Consider the following 23,163-nt stretch of genomic DNA (forward strand, 5'->3'; position numbering starts at 1 on the left):
ACGTTGAGCCTATTCAACTTTTATTTTCGTTAAGTTTAAATCATTTGCTCTGTAAGAGTTATTAAATGAATATTTTTTAGTAGATATTTTATGAAAGATTTTCTTTGAATAGTCTTCGTGCTGTTTCAAAGATGAACTAACGTTTGGTTTATTTATGCTACGCAGTTTGCGCTCTATCGTTACGATAGAGAAAGAGAGAATCACGGTTTCACTTTGCAGAAAGAGTAAATCGATTTTGACGTTTTGTTCATTCTTCTTTCAAACTGAAATGTTTTAAATACTAATTTAAAGGAACTTGTTAATTTTCAATCTCTTAGTCCTTTCAGTTTTTCCTTTGGTCAAATAACCTGTTTATTGACGAAAGGTGAGTGGGCTTTTCTCTTCTGTGTGAAATCAAGAGAGAGAGAGAGAGAGAGAGAGAGAGAGAGAGAGAGAGAGAGAGAGGAAGACAGAACGTTCCGATCTTTATTCTCGTCCCAAGCGAGTAACGTTGTTCTCGAGTCAGTTTTTTACTCTCGTCCCAAGTCTCTGTACGGGGAGAAAGGATAAAACGTTTTTAGTTTTTATTCTCGTCCCAAGGCACTGTACGGTGAGAGATTGAAAACGTAATTTTTAATGAACTAGTGTTTAGTCTCCTCCCCAGTCACTGATCCTTTTAACTTTATATATTTCCATTTTATTCGATTTATATGTTTACTGATTTTTGCTTGTATTAATGTGCTTACATTATACGACTTATTTCGCAATTATAACCTTTTGATGTAGGGGAGAATTGCGTGCTTCAGGTAGAAATCAGTTTTATTCATGCCTAATGTAAAATTATTGAAAAATACGATTTCAGTGAAGTGCAAAAACAGAAAATCGTAGTGATAAAGTGATAATTGCGCAAAGTGTTTTTTAGTGTTGCGACCGAGGGTTCGTCTGTTCGTGCTTGTCGTTCACCTAGTCCGATACCTCTTTCAGGCTCCCATGCTACTAGGGAGAAGTAATGTCGTAGGACTTATGGGGACGAGAGGCTTTAACCAACGAACAAACGTTCCCTCTATGGTATCGGGCGTGTCTAGCAAGATCGCCCCTACCATAAGACGAGCGAGGCTGTTTTTCTCCTCGTCATCCGAAGGCTTCTCGCAAAAGAAATCTTGGAGCAAAGTTTCTAGACCCTTAAAGCGGAAGTCAGTCCATTCAGGACAGGTCCAGCGTCCTGGCTGTAGCCATGGGGACAGCTCTGACCCTTTGCAGTCGTCGGAAGACGGTTTGCCTATTAAACGCAAGCGTAACACGGGGTCCGAGGGTCGCGGTAAAGGCAATGTTTTGCCAACACAGACGTTACCGTCGTCTCGGCCCGTCCCGACTCCTGTTGATCCTAAATGGGTTGTCCTGCAGGACATGCAGACTAAGCTTGCCTCCCTTATGGAGAAGTATGACGCTGAGCAGGTTCACGATGAACCTTCGCTTTCGAGTCGCCGTTACACTAAACGAGACTCTGGCTGTCAGCCGCCCAAATGAGCATTTACTCGTCCGTTTGACGTTATGAAACGTGATGTCGGTAGTTTGTCACGTCAGTCACGTGACCTGGATCCTTACTCGCTGCAGTCCCGTGTTGACTTTCAGCCGCTGCCGCAGCCTCGTGTTGACGTTTCAGCCGCTGCCGCACTCTCGTGTTGACGTTCAGGACGTTCGCCAACCAGCTCAGTTGCCTTGTTTTGACGTTGAACGTCAAGCACCGCAGTCAAGAGTTGTTTTAACTGCTCTATCTAGGCAGTCAAGGCAGTCTCGACTTGACGTCGAGCGTCCTCCCGCACCTATTGTTGTTGCTGGTCAGTCCTTTAAGCAGTTACATGACGTAGCGTCCTTGACTGCTACTGATGCTCCTTTGCGTGTGGACTCTGCTTGTCAAGCATTGCCACCACGGCAGGTCTCTCCCTTGCTTGAGACTCGGCAATTGTCGGACGAGGTTCCTTCAGATGAGGAAGTTGCTGATCCCTCTCCTACTGATATTCCCTTGGGGACTCTGTCAGACGGAGAGGAGCCTAAAGCTGCTCAGCCCTCTATGGACTTTAAATAAATCATGCTGATTTTTAAGGATCGTTGTCCGGACCACTTTGTAACTGCTGCTCCTCGATCGCCTAAACGTCAGAGTTTACACTAGGCCTAGCTACTTCGAAGCCGTTGTTTTCTAAGCTAGTGCTCTCTCGCTCTTCTAAGAGAGCTTTACGTTTGCTAGGCGACTGGTTGATCACCAGGAGGAGTTTGGGGGAGACAGCCTTTGCTTTCCCCCCTTTTAAACTGGCTTATAGAGCGAGCGTCTGGTATGACACGGGAGAAGTTCTCTGCTTGGGAGTTCCTGCCTCGGCCCAGATAGACTTCTCAAGCCTCATAGACTCTCCCTGGCGCCTGGCCATGAGACGCTCCAAGATTTTATGGTCGGCTTCAGAGCTAGACCATCTCCTGTTAGGAGTTTTTCGAGCGCTTGCAGTTTTGCTGTACAATTATGTCATGCATAAACAAGGCTATCAGGGATGGCTCCAATGATCTGACAGCCACGTTCTCTGCAGGAACAAGACTATCAGGGATGGCTCCAATGATCTGGCAGCCACGTACACTGCAGGAGTACGTAAGATGCAAGTGCGCTCTGTGTGTTCATTGTCAAGACAAACTTCACGATGAAGTCTACCAAGCTGTCTTGACAGCATTAAGGGAAGGCGACTGGATGGTCTCTCTCGACCTTCAGGATGCATACTTCCACATCCCGATTCATCCAAACTTTCAACAACATCTGAGGTTTGTGGACGGGAAAGTAATGTACCACTGTCGAGCACTGTACTCCGACCTCATTCCTGCTCCTCTTGTTTTTACAAGGCCCTTGCAAAATGTAGCAAGCTTTCTACATTTTTTGAGGATTCAGAGCCTCCCTTTATTTTGACGACTGCTAATCAGGGCGTTCGTCATTATATTGCTGTCTGGAGAGCCTCTAATGGACATTAGACCTAACCAAGGAGCTAGGTCTCATAGTGAACGTAGAGAAGTCGTAACTTACAGTATCCCATCCCAGACTATTTTTTTTTTTGGGAATGGAGATACAGTGTCTGATTTTTCGACCCTTTTCGTCTCCCGCAAGAATGGAACAAGCTCTGTTAAAAGTCCTTCACTTGCAAGAGAAAAACAGTTGCTCTGTAAGAGTTTGAACTAGCCTCGTGGGAACTCTTTCATCGCTGGAGTAGTTTATCTCTCTGGGGAGACTCAACCTATGCCCTTTCCTATTTCACCTAAACATTGGAACAAGGAAAAGGGCTTAGTGAGTATCTCTTTCCCAATCTCCAACTCAGTCTAGACATGTCTGACTTGGTGGGACAGCAACATCAGACTTCTAGAAGGTCTTTCTCTTGCGATCAAGAACCCAAACCATGTGTTGTTTTCAGATGCAGCGGATTTGGGTTAGGGAGCTCCACTGGACAGTCTGGAAGGCTCGGTTCTTTGATCCACGGATCAGAAGGAACTCCTTTTAAGGCAGTAACATCTCTCCTTTGGCGAGATTTGTGCAGAAATGAATGTCTTGGCGGACGGCCTCAGCAGAAGAGGACAAGTCTTCTCCATGGAGTGGACGTTGCATAAGACTGTGTGCGAGAAGCTATGGATGACATGGGGTCTACCCACCATAGATCTTTTTGCTACTCTCTCTGACAAAGAGGCTCTCGACTTACTGCTTTCCAGTTCCAGATCCAGAGGCAGCTCACATAGACGCTTTCCTGCTGGACTGGTTTCACCTGGACGTTTATGCCTTTCCACCTTTCAAGATCCTAGACAAGGTGCTGCAGAAGTTCACCTCTCACGAAGGGACCAGGTTGACATTGGTTGCTCCACTCTGGCCCGCGAGAGAGTGAGTAACAGAGGTACTTCAATGGCTGGTAGACGTTCCAAGGAGTCTACCTTTAAGGATGGATCTCTTACGGCAGCCACGTAAGGAGTCTTCATCAAAGCCTCCCCGCGCTTCATCTGACTGCCTTCAGACTATCGAAAGACTCTCAAGAGCTAGAGGATTTTCGAAGGGGGCAGCCAGAACGATTGCGAGAGCTAGGAGAGCATCTACCATCAAGGTCTATCAGTTGAAGTGGGAAGTCTTTAGAGACTGGTGCAAGTCATCATCCATTTCCTCTTCCAGTACCTCTGTAGCCCAAATTGCAGACTTTCTCCTACATCTGAGAAATGTTCGCTCCCTCTCAGCGCCCACTATTAAGGGCTACAGGAGCATGTTGGCGTCTGTGTTCAGACATAGAGGCTTAGATCTGTCCAATAATCAAGATCTCCAAGATCTCCTTAAGTCCTTCGAGACCTCTAAGGAGCGTCGTATGGCAACTCCTGGATGGAACTTAGACGTGGTCCTAAGGTTCCTAATGTCCGACAGGTTTGAGCCATTACATTCAGCCTCCCTGAAGGATCTCACCCTCAAGACGCTTTTCTTAGTGTGCTTGGCTTCGGCTAAAAGGGTCGGTGAGATCCATGCCTTCAGTAGGAACATCGGCTTTTCTACAGATAAAGCCACATGTTCACTTCAACTTGGTTTTCTTGGCCAAAAATGAACTGCCTTCTCGTCCTTGGCCTAAGTCATTTGATATACCTTGCCTGTCAGAGATCGTAGGCAACGAGCTTGAAAGAGTGCTGTGTCCAGTTAGAGCTCTGAAGTTTCATTTAGCTTGGACTAAATCCTTACGAGGTGGATCTGAGGCTTTGTGGTGCTCAATTAAGAAGCCTTCATTGCCTATGTCAAAGAATGCTTTGTCCTATTTTATTAGATTTTTAATCCGAGAGGCTCATTCTCACTTGAGTGAAAAAGCTCGTTGCTTGCTTAAGGTTAAGACGCACGAAGTAAGAACTATAACAACTTCTGTGGCCTTTAAGCAAAACAGATCTCTGCGAAGTATTATGGACGCGACCGTTTGGAGAAGCAAGTCGGTATTCGCGTCATTTTACTTAAAAATGTCCAGACTCTTTATGAGGACTGCTACACACTGGGTCCATTCGTTGCAGCGAGTGCAGTAGTGGGTAAGGGTTCTACCACTACATTCCCTTAATTCCAATATCCTTTTAATCTTCTCTTGAAATGTTTTTAATTGGGTTGTACGGAAGGCTAAGAAGCCTTTCGCATCCTTTTTGATTTGGCGGGTGGTCAAATGTCATTTCTTGAGAGCGCCCAGATTAAGGGTTTTGATGAGGTCCTGTTGTATGGGTTGTCGCCCTAGATACTTCAGCTCCTGGGAGTCTTTCAGCATCCTAAGAGGATGGCTGGGCTTCGTGAGGAAAGCGGACTAACAAGGCAGAGTAATCGTTAGAGTCAGCTTCCTTACCAGGTACCTATATTTATTTGGGTTTTGTTATGATATAACTGTCAAAAACTCTTAAGCATATACGCCGTAAACTGTATTAATACTGGTCTCTACCCACCACCATGGGTGTGAATCAGCTATTATATATTCACCGGCTAAGTTTAATATTTAAAAATGATATTTTGATTATAAAATAAATTTTTGAATATACTTACCCGGTGAATATATAAATTAAAGGCCCCCCCTTCCTCCCCGATAGAGACCCAGCGGGATGAGAAGAACTGGAGCTGTTTACATGTATATGCGGTATCTGGCCGTTAGTCGGCGCTGGTGGGCACACCCGCTACCTTCATGGCGATCGCTCGCGAGTTTTTGAAATCTGTTGAGCCGTCGGAGACGTCAGCTATTATATATTCACCGGGTAAGTATATTCAAAAATTTATTTTATAATCAAAATATCATATTTCATATCTGCTCAATTTATTCGAGTTAGCTCTGTTGGAGTCAGTTTGACTCAAACGTCTGGTAAAAATCTCCTCCCTTAGAAAATAAGATTTAAATTTTTATTATGAAGAGCCATAATACAAGTGCCAAGATCATAATATCAAATGTACGTTCTTAAGTGATGATACTATTTTAATTATCGTTCACAAGTGAAAAGAATTATTTCTGTTTTTTATATAAACTATTTTAATTTAAGAGCAAATCAGTACATATATAAAAAATATAGCTAATATAGAATGTAAATAAAATTCACTGCCAAAACTTCGCAGTTTTCGATATGTCATGAAATAAAACTAACTATTCTGAAATGTGAAGGATAAAATCAGGACTGCCAATGACACGCAGCCTTCCCTAAACAATGATGTGAGAAAATTTACCTTTCTGACTCTGAAAGTTTGGTTTGCCGAGAAGCAGTGAAACAATGCTGCAACTTGCTTGTTGACATTCAGTAACATTCAGTATTTAGCCCACTCCTCGCTTAGCTGACGTTGGGGTGATGGAATATCATGGGCAGCATCAGACAAATTTTAAAGCTGAAAGACAGGAAACTTCAGTTGCTATACAGAGGCATGATAGAAATACAAAGAAATAAAATCCCCCCCATTGAAATTAGCCGTAAATCAAATACTATATAAGTCGTACAACATTATTCAGGTGGTTTACAAGTTTCTATCAAGATGAAAACCTTGAATCGTCCTAGAAACGGATGACCACAGTGCACTACTCGAGAGAAAGATAATCACATAATTGTTAAAGTGAATTGTCGCGTTTTTGTTTTTTCCTTTATGATTCCTTTATAAATTATATTTTTTCATCAATAATTTTCCTATAGAAGTCAAGTAGGCTTATGCCTAAAATAAAATTTAGAGTATTGAGTTTTAATATTTGATGAGAGCTTGACAATTGAAACCATACATAATTAATAAAGCATTTTTATCGTTTTAGTTTCAACTTTTTTCCAATAAAAACACATTAGTCTGAAGTTATAAGTAAGCTAAGCCACTACAATAATTTGAAAGATACCATGTTCCTTTAAATCAGCCACTTCACAGGATCTTTCTGCTGTTGCTCTTTTTAAATATTAAACTTAGCCGGTGAATATATAATGAGAAGCAGTGAAACAATGCTGCAACTTGCTTGTTGACATTCAGTAACATTCAATATTTAGCCCACTCCTCGCTTAGCTGACGTTGGGGTGATGGAATATCATGGGCAGCATCAGACAAATTTTAAAGCTGAAAGACAGGAAACTTCAGTTGCTATACAGAGGCATGATAGAAATACAAAGAAATAAAATCCCCCCCATTGAAATTAGCCGTAAATCAAATACTATATAAGTTGTACAACATTATTCAGGTGGTTTACAAGTTTCTATCAAGATGAAAACCTTGAATCGTCCTAGAAACGGATGACCACAGTGCACTACTCGAGAGAAAGATAATCACATAATTGTTAAAGTGAATTGTCGCGTTTTTGTTTTTTCCTTTTATCCTTTATGATTCCTTTATAAATTATATTTTTTCATCAATAATTTTCCTATAGAAGTCAAGTAGGCTTATGCCTAAAATAAAATTTAGAGTATTGAGTTTTAATATTTGATGAGAGCTTGACAATTGAAACCATACATAATTAATAAAGCATTTTTATCGTTTTAGTTTCAACTTTTTTCCAATAAAAACACATTAGTCTGAAGTTATAAGTAAGCTAAGCCACTACAATAATTTGAAAGATACCATGTTCCTTTAAATCAGCCACTTCACAGGATCTTTCTGCTGTTGCTCTTTTTAAATATTAAACTTAGCCGGTGAATATATAATGAGAAGCAGTGAAACAATGCTGCAACTTGCTTGTTGACATTCAGTAACATTCAATATTTAGCCCACTCCTCGCTTAGCTGACGTTGGGGTGATGGAATATCATGGGCAGCATCAGACAAATTTTAAAGCTGAAAGACAGGAAACTTCAGTTGCTATACAGAGGCATGATAGAAATACAAAGAAATAAAATCCCCCCCATTGAAATTAGCCGTAAATCAAATACTATATAAGTCGTACAACATTATTCAGGTGGTTTACAAGTTTCTATCAAGATGAAAACCTTGAATCGTCCTAGAAACGGATGACCACAGTGCACTACTCGAGAGAAAGATAATCACATAATTGTTAAAGTGAATTGTCGCGTTTTTGTTTTTTCCTTTTATCCTTTATGATTCCTTTATAAATTATATTTTTTCATCAATAATTTTCCTATAGAAGTCAAGTAGGCTTATGCCTAAAATAAAATTTAGAGTATTGAGTTTTAATATTTGATGAGAGCTTGACAATTGAAACCATACATAATTAATAAAGCATTTTTATCGTTTTAGTTTCAACTTTTTTCCAATAAAAACACATTAGTCTGAAGTTATAAGTAAGCTAAGCCACTACAATAATTTGAAAGATACCATGTTCCTTTAAATCAGCCACTTCACAGGATCTTTCTGCTGTTGCTCTTTTTAAATACTAAACTTAGCCGGTGAATATATAATGAGAAGCAGTGAAACAATGCTGCAACTTGCTTGTTGACATTCAGTAACATTCAATATTTAGCCCACTCCTCGCTTAGCTGACGTTGGGGTGATGGAATATCATGGGCAGCATCAGACAAATTTTAAAGCTGAAAGACAGGAAACTTCAGTTGCTATACAGAGGCATGATAGAAATACAAAGAAATAAAATCCCCCCCATTGAAATTAGCCGTAAATCAAATACTATATAAGTCGTACAACATTATTCAGGTGGTTTACAAGTTTCTATCAAGATGAAAACCTTGAATCGTCCTAGAAACGGATGACCACAGTGCACTACTCGAGAGAAAGATAATCACATAATTGTTAAAGTGAATTGTCGCGTTTTTGTTTTTTCCTTTTATCCTTTATGATTCCTTTATAAATTATATTTTTTCATCAATAATTTTCCTATAGAAGTCAAGTAGGCTTATGCCTAAAATAAAATTTAGAGTATTGAGTTTTAATATTTGATGAGAGCTTGACAATTGAAACCATACATAATTAATAAAGCATTTTTATCGTTTTAGTTTCAACTTTTTTCCAATAAAAACACATTAGTCTGAAGTTATAAGTAAGCTAAGCCACTACAATAATTTGAAAGATACCATGTTCCTTTAAATCAGCCACTTCACAGGATCTTTCTGCTGTTGCTCTTTTTAAATATTAAACTTAGCCGGTGAATATATAATGAGAAGCAGTGAAACAATGCTGCAACTTGCTTGTTGACATTCAGTAACATTCAATATTTAGCCCACTCCTCGCTTAGCTGACGTTGGGGTGATGGAATATCATGGGCAGCATCAGACAAATTTTAAAGCTGAAAGACAGGAAACTTCAGTTGCTATACAGAGGCATGATAGAAATACAAAGAAATATAATCCCCCCCATTGAAATTAGCCGTAAATCAAATACTATATAAGTCGTACAACATTATTCAGGTGGTTTACAAGTTTCTATCAAGATGAAAACCTTGAATCGTCCTAGAAACGGATGACCACAGTGCACTACTCGAGAGAAAGATAATCACATAATTGTTAAAGTGAATTGTCGCGTTTTTGTTTTTTCCTTTTATCCTTTATGATTCCTTTATAAATTATATTTTTTCATCAATAATTTTCCTATAGAAGTCAAGTAGGCTTATGCCTAAAATAAAATTTAGAGTATTGAGTTTTAATATTTGATGAGAGCTTGACAATTGAAACCATACATAATTAATAAAGCATTTTTATCGTTTTAGTTTCAACTTTTTTCCAATAAAAACACATTAGTCTGAAGTTATAAGTAAGCTAAGCCACTACAATAATTTGAAAGATACCATGTTCCTTTAAATCAGCCACTTCACAGGATCTTTCTGCTGTTGCTCTTTTTAAATATTAAACTTAGCCGGTGAATATATAATAGTTGACGTCTCCGACGGCTCGACAGATTCCAAAAACTCGCGAGCGATCGCCGTGAAGGTTGCGGGTGTGACCACCAGCGCCGACTATCGGCCAGATACCGCATATACTTGTCAATATCTCCAGTTCTTCTCTGTCGATCTTGTCGACAAGTTGGTTCCGCTCGCTTTATGACCTCGAGTTTTCTACCGAATTGGTGAAGTACTTGGTTTTGGTTTTATTGCTTTCGCCGTGTTGGATTATTCAATACTATCTTCAAAAGAAATGCTTTTGAAAGGAGAGGAAAAGTGTTTTGCCCTTGCTTTTTTTTTTTTAATCTCTGGTTTTTCCATAGAGAAAAGATGGCCGACCCTTCCCTCAGTGTACGGAAGTGTGTTTAAGGCTTTTAGTAATTATTTTATCACTTTATAAATTATTGTTGATATTTATAGATTTACCTCTATATATTTTATATTTTATATCTCACCCGCCTTTATTAGGCCTCTTCGATTAGCTTTCCATTTATACTAAACATCAAGATAAATTTATGTTTTGTTTATATGCGGCCTTTACCTATTCCTTGTAGGCGGTCCTAACTTGGAAAACGAAGTTAAACAACGTTGAGCCCATTCAACTTTTATTTTTGTTAAGTTTAAATCAGTTGCTCTGTAAGAGTTATGAGATGAATATTTTTTAGAAAATATTTTAAGAAATATATTCTTTGAATAGTCTTCGTGCTGTTTTTTCAAAGATGAACTAACGTTTGGTTTATTTATGCTACACAGTTTGCGCTCTATCGTTACGATAGAGAAAGAGAGAATCACGGTTTCACTTTGTAGAAAGAGTAAATCGATTTTGACGTTTTGTTCATTCTTCTTTCAAACTGAAGTGTTTTAGATACTAATTTAAAGGAACTTGTTAATTCAATTCCTTAGTCCTTTCAGTTTTTCCTTTGGTCAAATAACCTGTTATTGACGAAGGGTGAGTGGCCCATTCTCTTGTGTGTGACAAGAGAGAGAGAGAGAGAGAGAGAGAGAGAGAGAGAGAGAGAGAGAGAGAGAGAGAGAGACGGAGAGAGAGAGAGAAAGAGAGAACAATCCGATCTTTATTCTCGTCCCAAGTCTCTGTACAAGGAGTTTGGGAGCGAGTAACGTTCTCGATTCAGTTTTTTACTCTCGTCCCAAGTCTCTGTACGGGGAGAGAGGATAAAACGTTTTAGTTTTTATTCTCGTCCCAAGGCACTGTACGGTGAGAGATTGAAAACGTAGTCCTTAGTGAACTAGTGTTTAGTCTCCTCCCCAGTCACTGATCTTTTTAACTTTATATATTTCCGTTTTATTCGATATATATGTTTATGTTTATTGATTTTTGCATGTGTGTTTCATTTTGTACTAATGTGCTTACATTATACGACTCATTTTGCAATTCTAACCTTTTGATGTAAGGGAGAATTGCGTGCTTCAGGTAGAAATCAGTTTTATTCATGTCTAATGTGAAATTATTGAAAAATACGATATCAGTGAAGTAAGTGCAAAAAAACATGTTCTGTGTTGCGAAGGGTTCGTTTGTTCGTGCTTGTCACTTGCCTAGTCCGAGACCTCTTTCAGGCTCCCCTGCACCAGGGAGAAGGAATGTCGTAGGACCTAAGGGAGTGAGGAGTGTAAACCAACGAACAGACGTTCCCTCAAAGGTATCAGACGTTGCTCGGCAAGCACGTCCTTGCCATAAGACAGGAGAGACAAAGTTTCTCCTCGTCTTCCGATGATTCGTCTCTTTAAAAGCCTGGGCGTATAGTTTCGAGACGGTTGAAACGTTTATTAGTTCCTTCAGAACAAGTTCAACGTCCTAGCTGTAGTCATAATAAGAGTTCCGTTCATAGCGATGACGTTCATGTACAGACGTTTCTGCCACAGACTCGACGTGACGTTGAGCGGTGGACGCCGTGGACACAACGTGACGTCGAGTGTCAGTCACCGTAGTCTCGATATAGCATCGATCAGCAGTCACTGCTGTTTACTACGTGACGTTTGAACGTCAGCCACTGCAGTCACAGGTTGATCCGAAGTTAGATATGCTGTTAAAGCTTTTTTCTTCAATAGAAGCTTTCGATCCTGTTCCTGTGCGAAAGGATCCTTTGCTTTTTGTACGTCACGGTTCTGGGATACGTGATTCGGGTCTTCAACCTTCTAGACGAGCTTTGTTACGCCACGCTGACGTTATCACTATCTAGTGACAGCTTTGCTGTTAAGCGAGATGCGGAGCATAAATCTCGATGTAACTTTGATCGCTTTGAACGTCAGCCACCGCAGTCACAGCGTGACGTTGAGGTGCAGAACGTGACGTTGAGCGGTGGACACCGTAGACATGACGTGACGTCGAGGGTCAGTCATCGTAGTCTCGATATAGCATCGAACAGCAGTCACCGCTGTTACTACGGGACGTTTGAACGTCAGTTACTTCTGTCACGACGTGTAGTAGAATAACATTCTCTGCAGTCACAACGTGACATTGACCCTCCAACTTTAACTTCTGTTCATATACAAGTGGATGTAGCCTGTCAGGCTTTTCCTTCACTTCATTCTGAATATAAATCTCCTTCTCGCAAGACTTTAGATTTATCAGATGATGTGCCTTCTGAAGAAGTTGATGACCCCCTTTCAACTAATGTACCTTTGGGGAGTCATTCAGAAGAGGAGTAACCTAGGGTGGTCCAACAATCCCTTGTAATTTAATTATGAATTTCTTTAGTGAAATTTTGTCCTAGTTTTTCTTCGACGCCTACTTTTACGAAGTCAGTTCTCTCTTGTTCTTCCAAGAGGGCCATGCTCTTACTGGGAGACTGGTTGGAATCCAGGAGAAGTTTAGGAAAGTCTGCTTTTGCTTTTCCTCCTTCTTAATTAGCTTCTCGCTCGGGCATCTGGGGTGACACAGGAGAAGCTCGAGGAGAAGTTCTCGGCTTGGGAGTACCTGCCTCTGCCCAGGGAGACTTCTTAAGCCTTGTGGACTCTCCTCGTCGTCTAGCCATGAGACGCTCCAAGATTTTATGGTCGGCTTCAGAGCTAGACCATCTCCTGTTAGGAGTTTTTTCGAGCGTTTGAAGTTTTTATTTGTTGGATTGGTCCCTGGGAGCCTTAAGTAAGAAGGTCTCTCCAGCTGTCAATGTATTGCTGTACAATTATGTCATGCATGAACAAGGCTATCAGGGATGGCTCCAATGATCTGACAGCCACGTTCACTGCAGGAACAAGGCTATCAGGGATGGCTCCAATGATCTGGCAGCCACGTTCACTGCAGGAGTACTTAAGATGTAAGTGCGCTCAATGTGTTCATTGTCAAGACAAACTTCACGATGAAGACTACCAAATCTGTCTTGGCAGCAGTAAGGGAAGGCGACTGGATGGTCTCTCTCGACCTTCAGGATGCATACTTCCACATCCCGATTCATCCAAACTTTCAACAACATCTGAGGTTTGTGGACGGGAAAGTAATGTACCAATTTCGAGCACTGTACTTCGGCCTCATTCCTGCTCCTCTTGTTTTTACAAGGCCCTTGCAAAATGTAGCAAGCTTTCTACATTTTTTGAGGATTCAGAGCCTCCCTTTATTTTGACGACTGGCTAATCAGGGCGTCGTCATTATATCGCTGTCTGGAGAGCCTCTAATGGACATTAGACCTAACCAAGGAGCTAGGTCTCATAGTGAATGTAGAGAAGTCGTAACTTACAGTACCCCATCCCAGACTATTCTTTATTTGGGAATGGAGATACAGTGTCTGATTTTTCGGGCCTTTTCGTCTCCCACAAGAATGGAACAAGCTCTGTTAAAAGTCCTTCACTTGCAAGAGAAAAACAGTTGCTCTGTAAGAGTTTGAACTAGCCTCGTGGGAACTCTTTCATCACTGGAGTAGTTTATCTCTCTGGGTATACTCAACCTATGCCCTCTCCAATTTCACCTAAACCATTGGAACAAGGAGAAGGGCTTAGAGAGTATCTCTTTCCCAATCTCCAACTCAGTCTAGACATGTCTGACTTGGTGGGACAGCAACATCAGACTTCGAGAAGGTCTTTCTCTTGCGATCAAGAACCCAAACCATGTGTTGTATTCAGATGCATCGGATTTGGGTTAGGGAGCTCCACTGGACAGTCTGGAATGCTCGGGTCTTTGATCCACGGATCAGAAGGAACTCCATTTAAGGCAAGTAACATCTCTCCTTTGGCGAGATTTGTGCAAGGAAAAATGAATGTCTTGGCGGACTGCCTCAGCAGAAGAGGACAAGTCATCTCCATGGAGTGGACGTTGCATAAGACTGTGTGCGAGAAGCTATGGATGACATGGGGTCAACCCACCATAGATCTTTTTGCGACTTCACTGACAAAGAGGCTCTCGACTTACTGCTTTCCAGTTCCAGATCCAGAGGCAGCCCACATAGACGCTTTCCTGCTGGACTGGTCTCACCTGGACGTTTATGCCTTTCCACCTTTCAAGATCCTAAACAAGGTGCTGCAGAAGTTCACCTCTCACGAAGGGACCAGGTTGACATTGGTTGCTCCACTCTGGCCCGCGAGAGAGTGGTTCACAGAGGTACTTCTATGGCTGGTAGACGTTCCAAGAAGTCTGCCGTTACGGATGGATCTCTTGCGACAGCCTCACGTAAAGAGATTTCATCAAAGCCTCCCCACGCTTTGTCTAACTGCCTTCAGACTATCGAAAGATTCTCTTGAGCTCAAGGGTTTTCCAAGGAGGCAGCTAGAGCGATCGCGAGGGCTAGAAGATCCTCTACCATCAGGATCTATCAGTCGAAATGGGAGGTATTTAGAGACTGGTGCAAGTCCTCCTCTATTTCCTCTTCCAAGTGCCTCTGTAGCGCAGATTGCGGATTTTCTGCCTTATCTGAGAAACGGTCGCTCCCTCTCTGCATCCACCATTAAAGGCTACAGAAGCATGTTAACTTCTGTTTTCAGGCATAAGGGTTTGGATCTTTCTAATAACAAAGATCTCCAAGACCTGCTTAAGTCTTTCGAAACTTCCAAGGAGCGTCATATTTCGACTCCTGCTTGGAACTTGGACGTGGTCCTACAGTTCCTTATGTCAGACAGGTTTGAACCATTAAATTCAGCCTCCCTGAATGATCTTACCCTCAAGACTCTTTTTTTTTGGTGAGCTTGGCTTCGGCTAAAAGGGTTAGTGAGATACATGCTTTTAGCAAGAACATCGGCTTCTCCGCTAATAAAGCAGTATGCGCTCTTCAACTTGGTTTTTTTGGCCAAGAATGAACTTCCGTCTCGTCCTTGGCCTAAATCATTTGAAATCCCCAGTCTTTCTGAGATTGTGGGGAATGAAGTTGAAAGAGTGCTGTGCCCCGTTAGAGCTCTTAAATTTTGTTTATCCAGAACTAAACCGCGACGAGGTTGTTCAGAGGCTTTATGGTGCTCCGTTAAAAAGCCATCTTTGCCCATGTCTAAGAATGCGTGGTCTTATTATATTAGACTTTTGATTCGGGAGGCACACTCTCAATTAAGTGAGAAGGATCATAATTTACTTAAAGTCAAGGCTCATGAAGTTAGAGCGATAGCAACTTCTGTAGCGTTTAAGCAAAATAGACCCATTAAAAGTATTATGGACGCGATCTTTTGGAGAGGCAAGTCGGTTTTCGCTTCATATTACTTGAAAGATGTCCAGACTCTTTATGAGGACTGCTACACACTGGGACCATTCGTAGCAGCGAGTGCAGTAGTGGGTGAAGGCTCTACCACTACATTCCCTTAATCCTAATATCCTTTTAATCTACTCTTGAAATTTTTAATCTTATTTTGGGTTGTACAGGAGACTAAGAAGTCTTTCGCAATCTTTTTGATTTGGCGGGTGGTCAAAATATTGTTTCTTGAGAGCGCCCAGATTAAGGGTATTGATGAGGTCCTGTTATAGGGGTGTTCACCCTGGATATAGCAGCTCCTGGGAGTCTTTCAGCATCCTAAGAGGATCGCTGGGCTTCGTGAGGATAGCGGACTAATGAGGCAGAGTAATAATCAGAGTCTGCTTCCTTACCAGGTACCTATACTTAAGTCTGTTTTTTGAATAGTTGTCAAAAACTCTTGAGCATATACGCCTTTATTGTATTAATACTGGTCTCTACCCACCACCATGGGTGTGAATCAGCTATTATATATTCACCGGCTAAGTTTAATATTTAAAAATGATATTTTGATTATAAAATAAATTTTTGAATATACTTACCCGGTGAATATATAAATTAAAGGCCCTCCCTTCCTCCCCGATAGAGACCTAGGGGACTGAGAAGAACTGGAGATGTTGACAAGTATATGCGGTATCTGGGCGATAGTCGGCGCTGGTGGTCACACCCGCAACCTTCACGGCGATCGCTCGCGAGTTTTTGGAATCTGTCGAGCCGTCGGAGACGTCAGCTATTATATATTCACCGGGTAAGTATATTCAAAAATTTATTTTATAATCAAAATTTCATTTTTTGACAATTAGTCTGAAAATAAAAGTACTGTATACAGTATCATCACTTATAAATGTGACTATATAAAAATCAAATGCAACTAGTATAAAATTACCAGGACATCCAAAATTTTTATTACCAATACAAAGAGAGTTCTGTAATGTGCATAATCATGTGAATTTTAAATGGTTAATTATCTTTAGTTATTTATTACATTTTATTGAAATTCTGGTATCTTAATTTTGAATCTCATTTCTATTGACTCCAAAATTAAGACTTTTGATGTAGCTGTACATGATGATTTAAATGGAGTATGCAGTTTTGAAAATTATTTCAACTTAGTTCAGTAGAGTATTCATATTGTGATGTTGTTTTGTAGGATTACAGGCGACTTTTCCAATTTATTGAAGGACATGCCAAAATATGATCCACCAGTAATACCAGGACAACCAAGTACCAGTGGACCTGAAAGTTTGCAGCCTCAGCCACGTATTCAGCAGAGATACCACTCTACATCAATTGTGAGGATTAGACGGCCAGATGGGGTAAGTTTTGGGTACATTTTATGGGAGTTTTATATGTATTTAATTTTTGTCATTTTATTTGTATTTCATATATTTCCTTAGATGTTTATTTTTATCAACCTTCTGTTCTTCCACATAATTTGATTTTATATTCCAGGAAGTGCTTTATAATGTAATGCATAGACAAAATATGTATGGTTCTCTAAATAGGTGCAATCATATTGGAATGTAATGGTTCTGTTGATGGTGCCTTTGGTTTTCCTCCTATGCTTTCAGAAAAGGCTTCGTTTTCCTCTTGTAAAACAGGAAAATGCAGTGTTGGATTAAAATTTTCCGGGCATTAGATCAAGTTTGAATGACCATTTTCTTGTATAGAGTATTAATTATTTTACTAATCTTACTCGAAAATTGAGGTCTTTTAACAAAACAATGAGACAATTTAAATTACTGCCAAATCTTGCTCAGACAGCCTCTCTAATATCTCATGAGATAGGCACAGCAAAAATGTGTGATATAAAAATGTGTGATAGCCCCCAGTTTTTCATGATGTTACTAGATGTCAGAGTTTTTTTAGGAGGTTCTTGCACTCTTTCGTGAGTGTAACAGCCTAGGGGACGCTTTGGTAGTTCCACTTCTGAGATGGACTTTGGTCAGGGGTATTGCAATGGAAAAGGTAGATGACTTTTATAGCCCTTTACCCAAGGGATTGTACCCGCAAGTCCCTTGGCATTTTTGGGCTCAGCCATGTCGTCCTGATGGAAGGTTCCTTTAGGCAGCTTTCTAAGGGATATTTGGCTACAGTGATACTCCCAGAGAATTAACCATGTCTCTCCAGAATTCTAACTCCTGGCACGAGTATCCTTAATATAACTTTTAAGGATATTGCATAAAATCAAGGGACGTATTTCTTGATACAACACATGGCAATCTTCACCCCGAATAGATTTTACTCTTTGAGGGGGAAGAGTGGCGAAATGAAGGGGAGCCGTTATCAAGGTTACCCGGTGGATCCCCTCCCAGTACTACTACGGCGTATTATTCCTTTTAAAAGTAGCATTTAAGCACAGTGTTCTCCCACGCTTCTCTCGTTGTTGTTACTTATTTTCAATGAATATTATCATGCTATCTCCAGCATCTTCATCCTCTGGAAAATTGAGTATTTAATCTTTCCTGTGTGTAATTTTTAGCTCCCTTCCCACAGTTAAATTAACATAATTTATGTGTTGCCATCCCCGGAGGCGGCCATTTTAAGACCGCTGTCGGACGCCATAAATGCTTCATTTAGTTAGTAGTGCGACGTTCCCGGTATTTAGCTATAAAGATTTTCTAGCTAGTTAGGCAAAATTATACCAGTGAAGATAGCTTTACACATGTAATATTTCCTCTTCCGATTAAATGTTTCTATCGTATACGATAGGGTCTCGGTGGTATTAGTGTAGCCGAGATCCACACTCGAACCTAACTCGTTTTAGTATACTTTGGTAACCTTATCCCCCGTTTAACCTTGAGTATCATTTTTATTAATTCGGTCGGAGATATATATATTTCCTAGAATTACTAGTATAATTTGATGATATGCTGCTTTTTTAGAAAAATGAGGATAATCCCATCTTCCCCCCCCGAGTGCCGCCATCCCAGGCGACAACCCTATCATCCGTCATCGCCATCGAGTAGTGTACTCGATGGCTTGACTTAGTGTTTTACTGTCGATCTTCTTTGCTGGCGAGTATCCCGGCCTTGAAATATGACAGTAACTAAGGGTATATTGTCTTATAGCCGACAACGTTACCGACAGTGGAATAGTTATTCCTCGGCCGGTCACACCATTGTCGGCAAAGGAAGCAAGGCTTCCCTAGTCTACAACCGAAAGTGGGCAGTATGATTGCTGCCACCTTTCTCCCTTGTGGACTAGAAGACATGTCTTATATCCGGCAATGTCTCAGGCTAGGGAATCGTCATTTCCCTGCCGCCCATGACGGCGCCGGTATACGAAGCTAGGCTTCCTTGATTTGCAGCCGAAAGTAGGAGGCATACCTGCCGCCACCTTTCTCTGTAAAATATAAGACCCTTTCCCTTTCCCTTCCCCTTCTGTCCTTTAGTGGCTGTCACAAATATCTTTTGGCCGGTATTCTACAATCATCCCCGCTTGTTGGGCTGACTGGGTTACTGGCCGGGTTCCTACAAAGGCGGTTAGGTTGCCGCTTCGACCAACTCCTTAACGGAAGCAAAAGCTCCAGGAAAGGTTGAGCCCGCCCTGACGGCTGCCGGTGGGAAACCCATTAGATTGTTGAGTAATCTTCAGTCCTCTCTTGGACTGCCATCCACAAACCCTGTAACCAGCAGTACAGCTGGCAACAGAATTTGTGGCTGGATGGAAGCTAGAATCACCCTTCCATTTGAATTCTCATTCTGGAAAGAAGGCAGTAGAGGCAATAGTTCCTACCCTCCTAATTATTGTACTAAACTATAGTAATACGGTAGTCCTTCTTTCCATTTTTTCTCTCTCCCTGTTAGCTAGTGCTGCCAGGTACTAGCCTAACCTGGTAGGATACCGGTAAAACTACAGTATAAGACAATACAGTAGCCAGTATTCCTGCAGTATAACAATACAGCAGTTAAAAAATTACAAGGTATAATGATACAGTAGTATGAAATTTCCAACATATTCTGTGTATCCTTTCACAGTCCATTGTTGAGACCGATTAAAAAATGTTGAGGTGAAGTATTCCCTCAACATCCTGATGAATCCTAGATCATCGGGACACCAATGATTACCTTTCAGTATTAATATTCTACAAGTGGAGGAGTTAGTGTTAGTATTCACTGACTCCGGCTCTACGTACGAGAGTTATTCCCCTCTGTATTTTCCCTAATAAGGAAATTAAAAATATTAATATTGTAGGAGGTCACAGCAATTGCATGGAGAGGAAACACAGATATGTGTCTTTCCTACTTCTTTTCTAGCTTACTATCTGAAGCTATTATAAATAATAGTAAATTATACTATTTTATGCATGTGTAATTATATCAGTGATATAAATTACCCTATACTCATTTCACTCTTTCTTTCCTTACACTTACAGGAGGAGGCTAAGGTGACTGTGTGCAGTCCTGTTCTACAACCACAAATGTAGGGCCTCGTGTGGCCACAAGATGTGCAGGTCTCATGCCCCCTGCTCCATCGCAACTGAAACCCTGAGGTATTGGGATCCGAAGGGTTGCACCGTCTGCTCGGCCCTGATGACCGAGGGATTCGGTGAAGATATCCCTGAGACGACGGAGTCAAGGGATACAGCAAGGGAAACTCTTCGGAGGTGGGTAAGAGGGTTCCAAAAGAACTCTCCGGGACCTTCCCTGCCCAACAAACCTATGAGGTGCCTTCTGTTCCCTAAGGGCCAATCCGATGCGGTTGTGCCTCAGGCACAGGTCAAGCCTCCCTTCATCCAACTGATGATAAAGGCTGACATTAATAAGGCACTTGAAGGCATGGACATCCACCAGGAACAGATGTCGGAGGTGTCTACCAATACCGAAAAGGATCTTCTGCAAGAAAATCCTGAAGAAGAGGTGGCTCAACCACCCACGGAGGAAGAAGGATCCATATCGACGACAACGGAAGACCCTCAGTTTTCCGTGACGGCATATCAACCTGTGCCGTCAACTTCTTCGGCCCCAACTCCCCATCTTGAACCGCTGATAGCCAAGAGCGAGGCGCTCCTAGGACAGCTTCAACAGATGATGGAATCGTTCCGTAAGGAACAACAGGAGATGAGGAGGGGGAGTAAGAGAAGTGAAACGCTCGGGCTCTTTCAAAGGCTCTCATAAGCCTATCAAAGTCTCTAACTTACCTTAATACTCCGAAACCAACCCCTGGAGGTATGTGGAGTATATGCCCATGATGAATGGGAAACTGTACATCTCCGAGAAGATGGGGGCCAAACCCCTCGAAGATCTCCAGTTCTGGCCTAACATTTCGGTATACCCAGAATGTTGCGTGAGATTGCGGGATGAACCAGCATCTCGTGAGGAGACGGAACTGAAAGAGGTCATGATCTTTGAGCATGACAAGGCACAGGCTCTCTTAAGCAATACCTTAAAGAAAGCCGGTTACACCAACTCTAAGGTTTCAGCTTTGAGCAAGAAGCATCCTACCTTCGTTGCTCCTTCCTCCAGAGCTTTCCCCCCTTTCGGTCAAAGCTCTCAACTGTGTGCTGAAAGCAGTTGATGTGGGCAAACCATGCCCAGTGCTAGAGGAATGCAGACCATTATCTCTAGCCATGCCTACCTGTGAGAAGGAATGGAACGAGGTTCATCTAACCTTCTCAGTCTCTAAACTAGATCCGGAGATAGCAGTTCAATGAGAACCTTCTAAAACAGTCAGAACATCTTTTGAGAAGGGAAGAGGAGACAAAAGAGAGACTAGCTGCCTCTTTGTCTCTTCAGAACTGTATGGAGTTGTGTGCAGGCCTTTCCAATACCCCAAGATATGTACATGGTCCTAGCCGAGACTCACATGGCTATCCTTGTTAAGGACATGTATGCTTTCCTTAAGGCCAGGAGGGCCTGTAGAGAGCATGTTTGCCAATGCAATGGTCAAACACGAGCCCAGGAAGCTGATCACTTCATGTATCTGGGGCAAGGACCTCTTCCCAAAAGAATTGGTCCAGGAGGTCATTGCAAAAGCCGCCACGGAGAATAGGAACCTTCTCCTCAAGTGGGGCATGTCTTCCAAAAGGAAATCATCCTCAGATGCTGGTCCCCAACCGAAGAACAGGAAGACAAAGAAGCCACGTGTATCTCACAGGCCTGCACAGCATCCAACCGCGACCATGACCACAGTGCCCCAAATGGTAGCACAGCCACAAACCACCTTCCAAATGGTACCCTAGCAGCTGGTAGCTCAGTCGCCTGTATTCAATCCAGGCTTTGAGAGGCACACTACTACCTTTCGCCCCAGAGGTAGAGGCTCAAGAAGAGGCTCCTCAAGAAACCCCTCAAGGGGTAGAGGAGGATGTGGTCAAGGTAGCAAACCCTCTGGAACATCTCAGCAATGAGATGCTCCAGGTAGGAGGAAGACACTTCCACTTTCGGGATCGTTGGACTTTCGATCCCTAAGCCCACAGCCTAATAAAAAATGGACTCGGGTGGAAATGGAACAAAATTCCACCCCCTTTTCCTCAATTCTTCCAACACTCCACCCCCTTATTGGAAGAATATACCTCAGAACTCTTGAACAAAAAGGTTTAAATGAAAACGAAGTCCATCAAATTCCAGGGAAGGCTGTTTTGTGTTCCCAAGAAGGACTCTGACAAACTCAGAGTCATTTTAGACTTGTTTCCACTCAAGTTCGAGAACAACAAGTTCCGGATGCTTACCCTGGTTTCCACTCAAGTTCAAGAACAAGAAGTTCCGGAGGCTTACCCTGCAACACATAAGGACCCTGTCACCGAAAGGGGCGTACACAGTCTCGATAGACCTGGCGGATGCTTTTTGGCAACTACCAGTCAGCCGCCCCCTCTCCTTCTACCTAGGATTCAGACTACAGAAGACAAAATATGCCTTCACAGCCATGCCCTTCGGACTAAACGTAGCCATAAGGATATTCACAACTTGTGGACACAGTCGTCCAACAGCTGCACTTAGAAGGCATTCAGGTAGTGGCATACCTGGACGACTGGCTGGTGTGGGCAGCATCCAAGACAGCTTGTCTGCAGGCAGCCACAAAGGTGATTCAGTTCCTAGAACACCTGGGCTTCAAGATCAACCACAAGAAGTCTCGCCTTTCTCCAGCTCAGGAGTTTCAATGGTTAGGAATCCATGGGAACTTGCAGTCACATCGCCTCTCCATTCCTCCGAAAAAGAGATAGATAGATTGCGGGATCTGTCAGGAGACAACTGAAACTCAAGAAGATTTCAAGACGCCAACAGGAAAGAGTATTGGGCTCTCTCCAGTTTGCAGCAGTGACAGACCCAGTGCTAAAAGCACAACTAAAAGATGCGTCGGGAGTCTGGAGAAGATACGCATTAAACGCTCGAAGAGATCAATAAAGATTGACACCGACCCTACTGCGAACGCTCCTAAGGCCGTGGTCAAAGGTCAAGAGCCTGACAAGGACAATTCCCTTACAACCACCTCAACCTTCATTGGTCATTTACACAGATGCTTCACCGGAAGGATGGGGACGCCATTACCATCAAAGGGAAGTGCAAGGAAATTGGTCGCACCAGTTCAAGACCTTTCACATCAACATTCTGGAAGCCATGGCATGTGACGGCGGATGCTCTATCCAGGCAAAAGCTAATAGAGACAGAATGGTCCCTGGACGCAGACTCATTCTCCTTCATCTTGGAAAAAGTCCCAGAACTGCAGATCGACCTCTTCGCAACTAGCAAAAACAAGAAATTACCTCGATATGTAGCCCCTTAC

At 42.1% G+C, this 23,163-nt stretch overlaps 1 protein-coding gene across 3 annotated transcripts in view; it reads left to right on the forward strand.

Moving 5' to 3' along the window:
* LOC137657692 (HCLS1-associated protein X-1-like) overlaps positions 1-23,163 on the forward strand; it is a 96,727-nt gene that overhangs the window by 64,250 nt on the left and 9,314 nt on the right. For all 3 annotated transcript variants that reach the window (XM_068392114.1, XM_068392095.1, XM_068392104.1), the window contains exon 7: positions 16,592-16,757. In XM_068392114.1, the coding sequence (XP_068248215.1) occupies positions 16,592-16,757 (166 nt within the window). The remainder of the gene's footprint in view (positions 1-16,591; positions 16,758-23,163) is intronic.

The sequence above is a fragment of the Palaemon carinicauda genome, chromosome 1 (genome assembly GCF_036898095.1).
Source record: "Palaemon carinicauda isolate YSFRI2023 chromosome 1, ASM3689809v2, whole genome shotgun sequence".
NCBI lineage: Eukaryota > Metazoa > Arthropoda > Malacostraca > Decapoda > Palaemonidae > Palaemon > Palaemon carinicauda.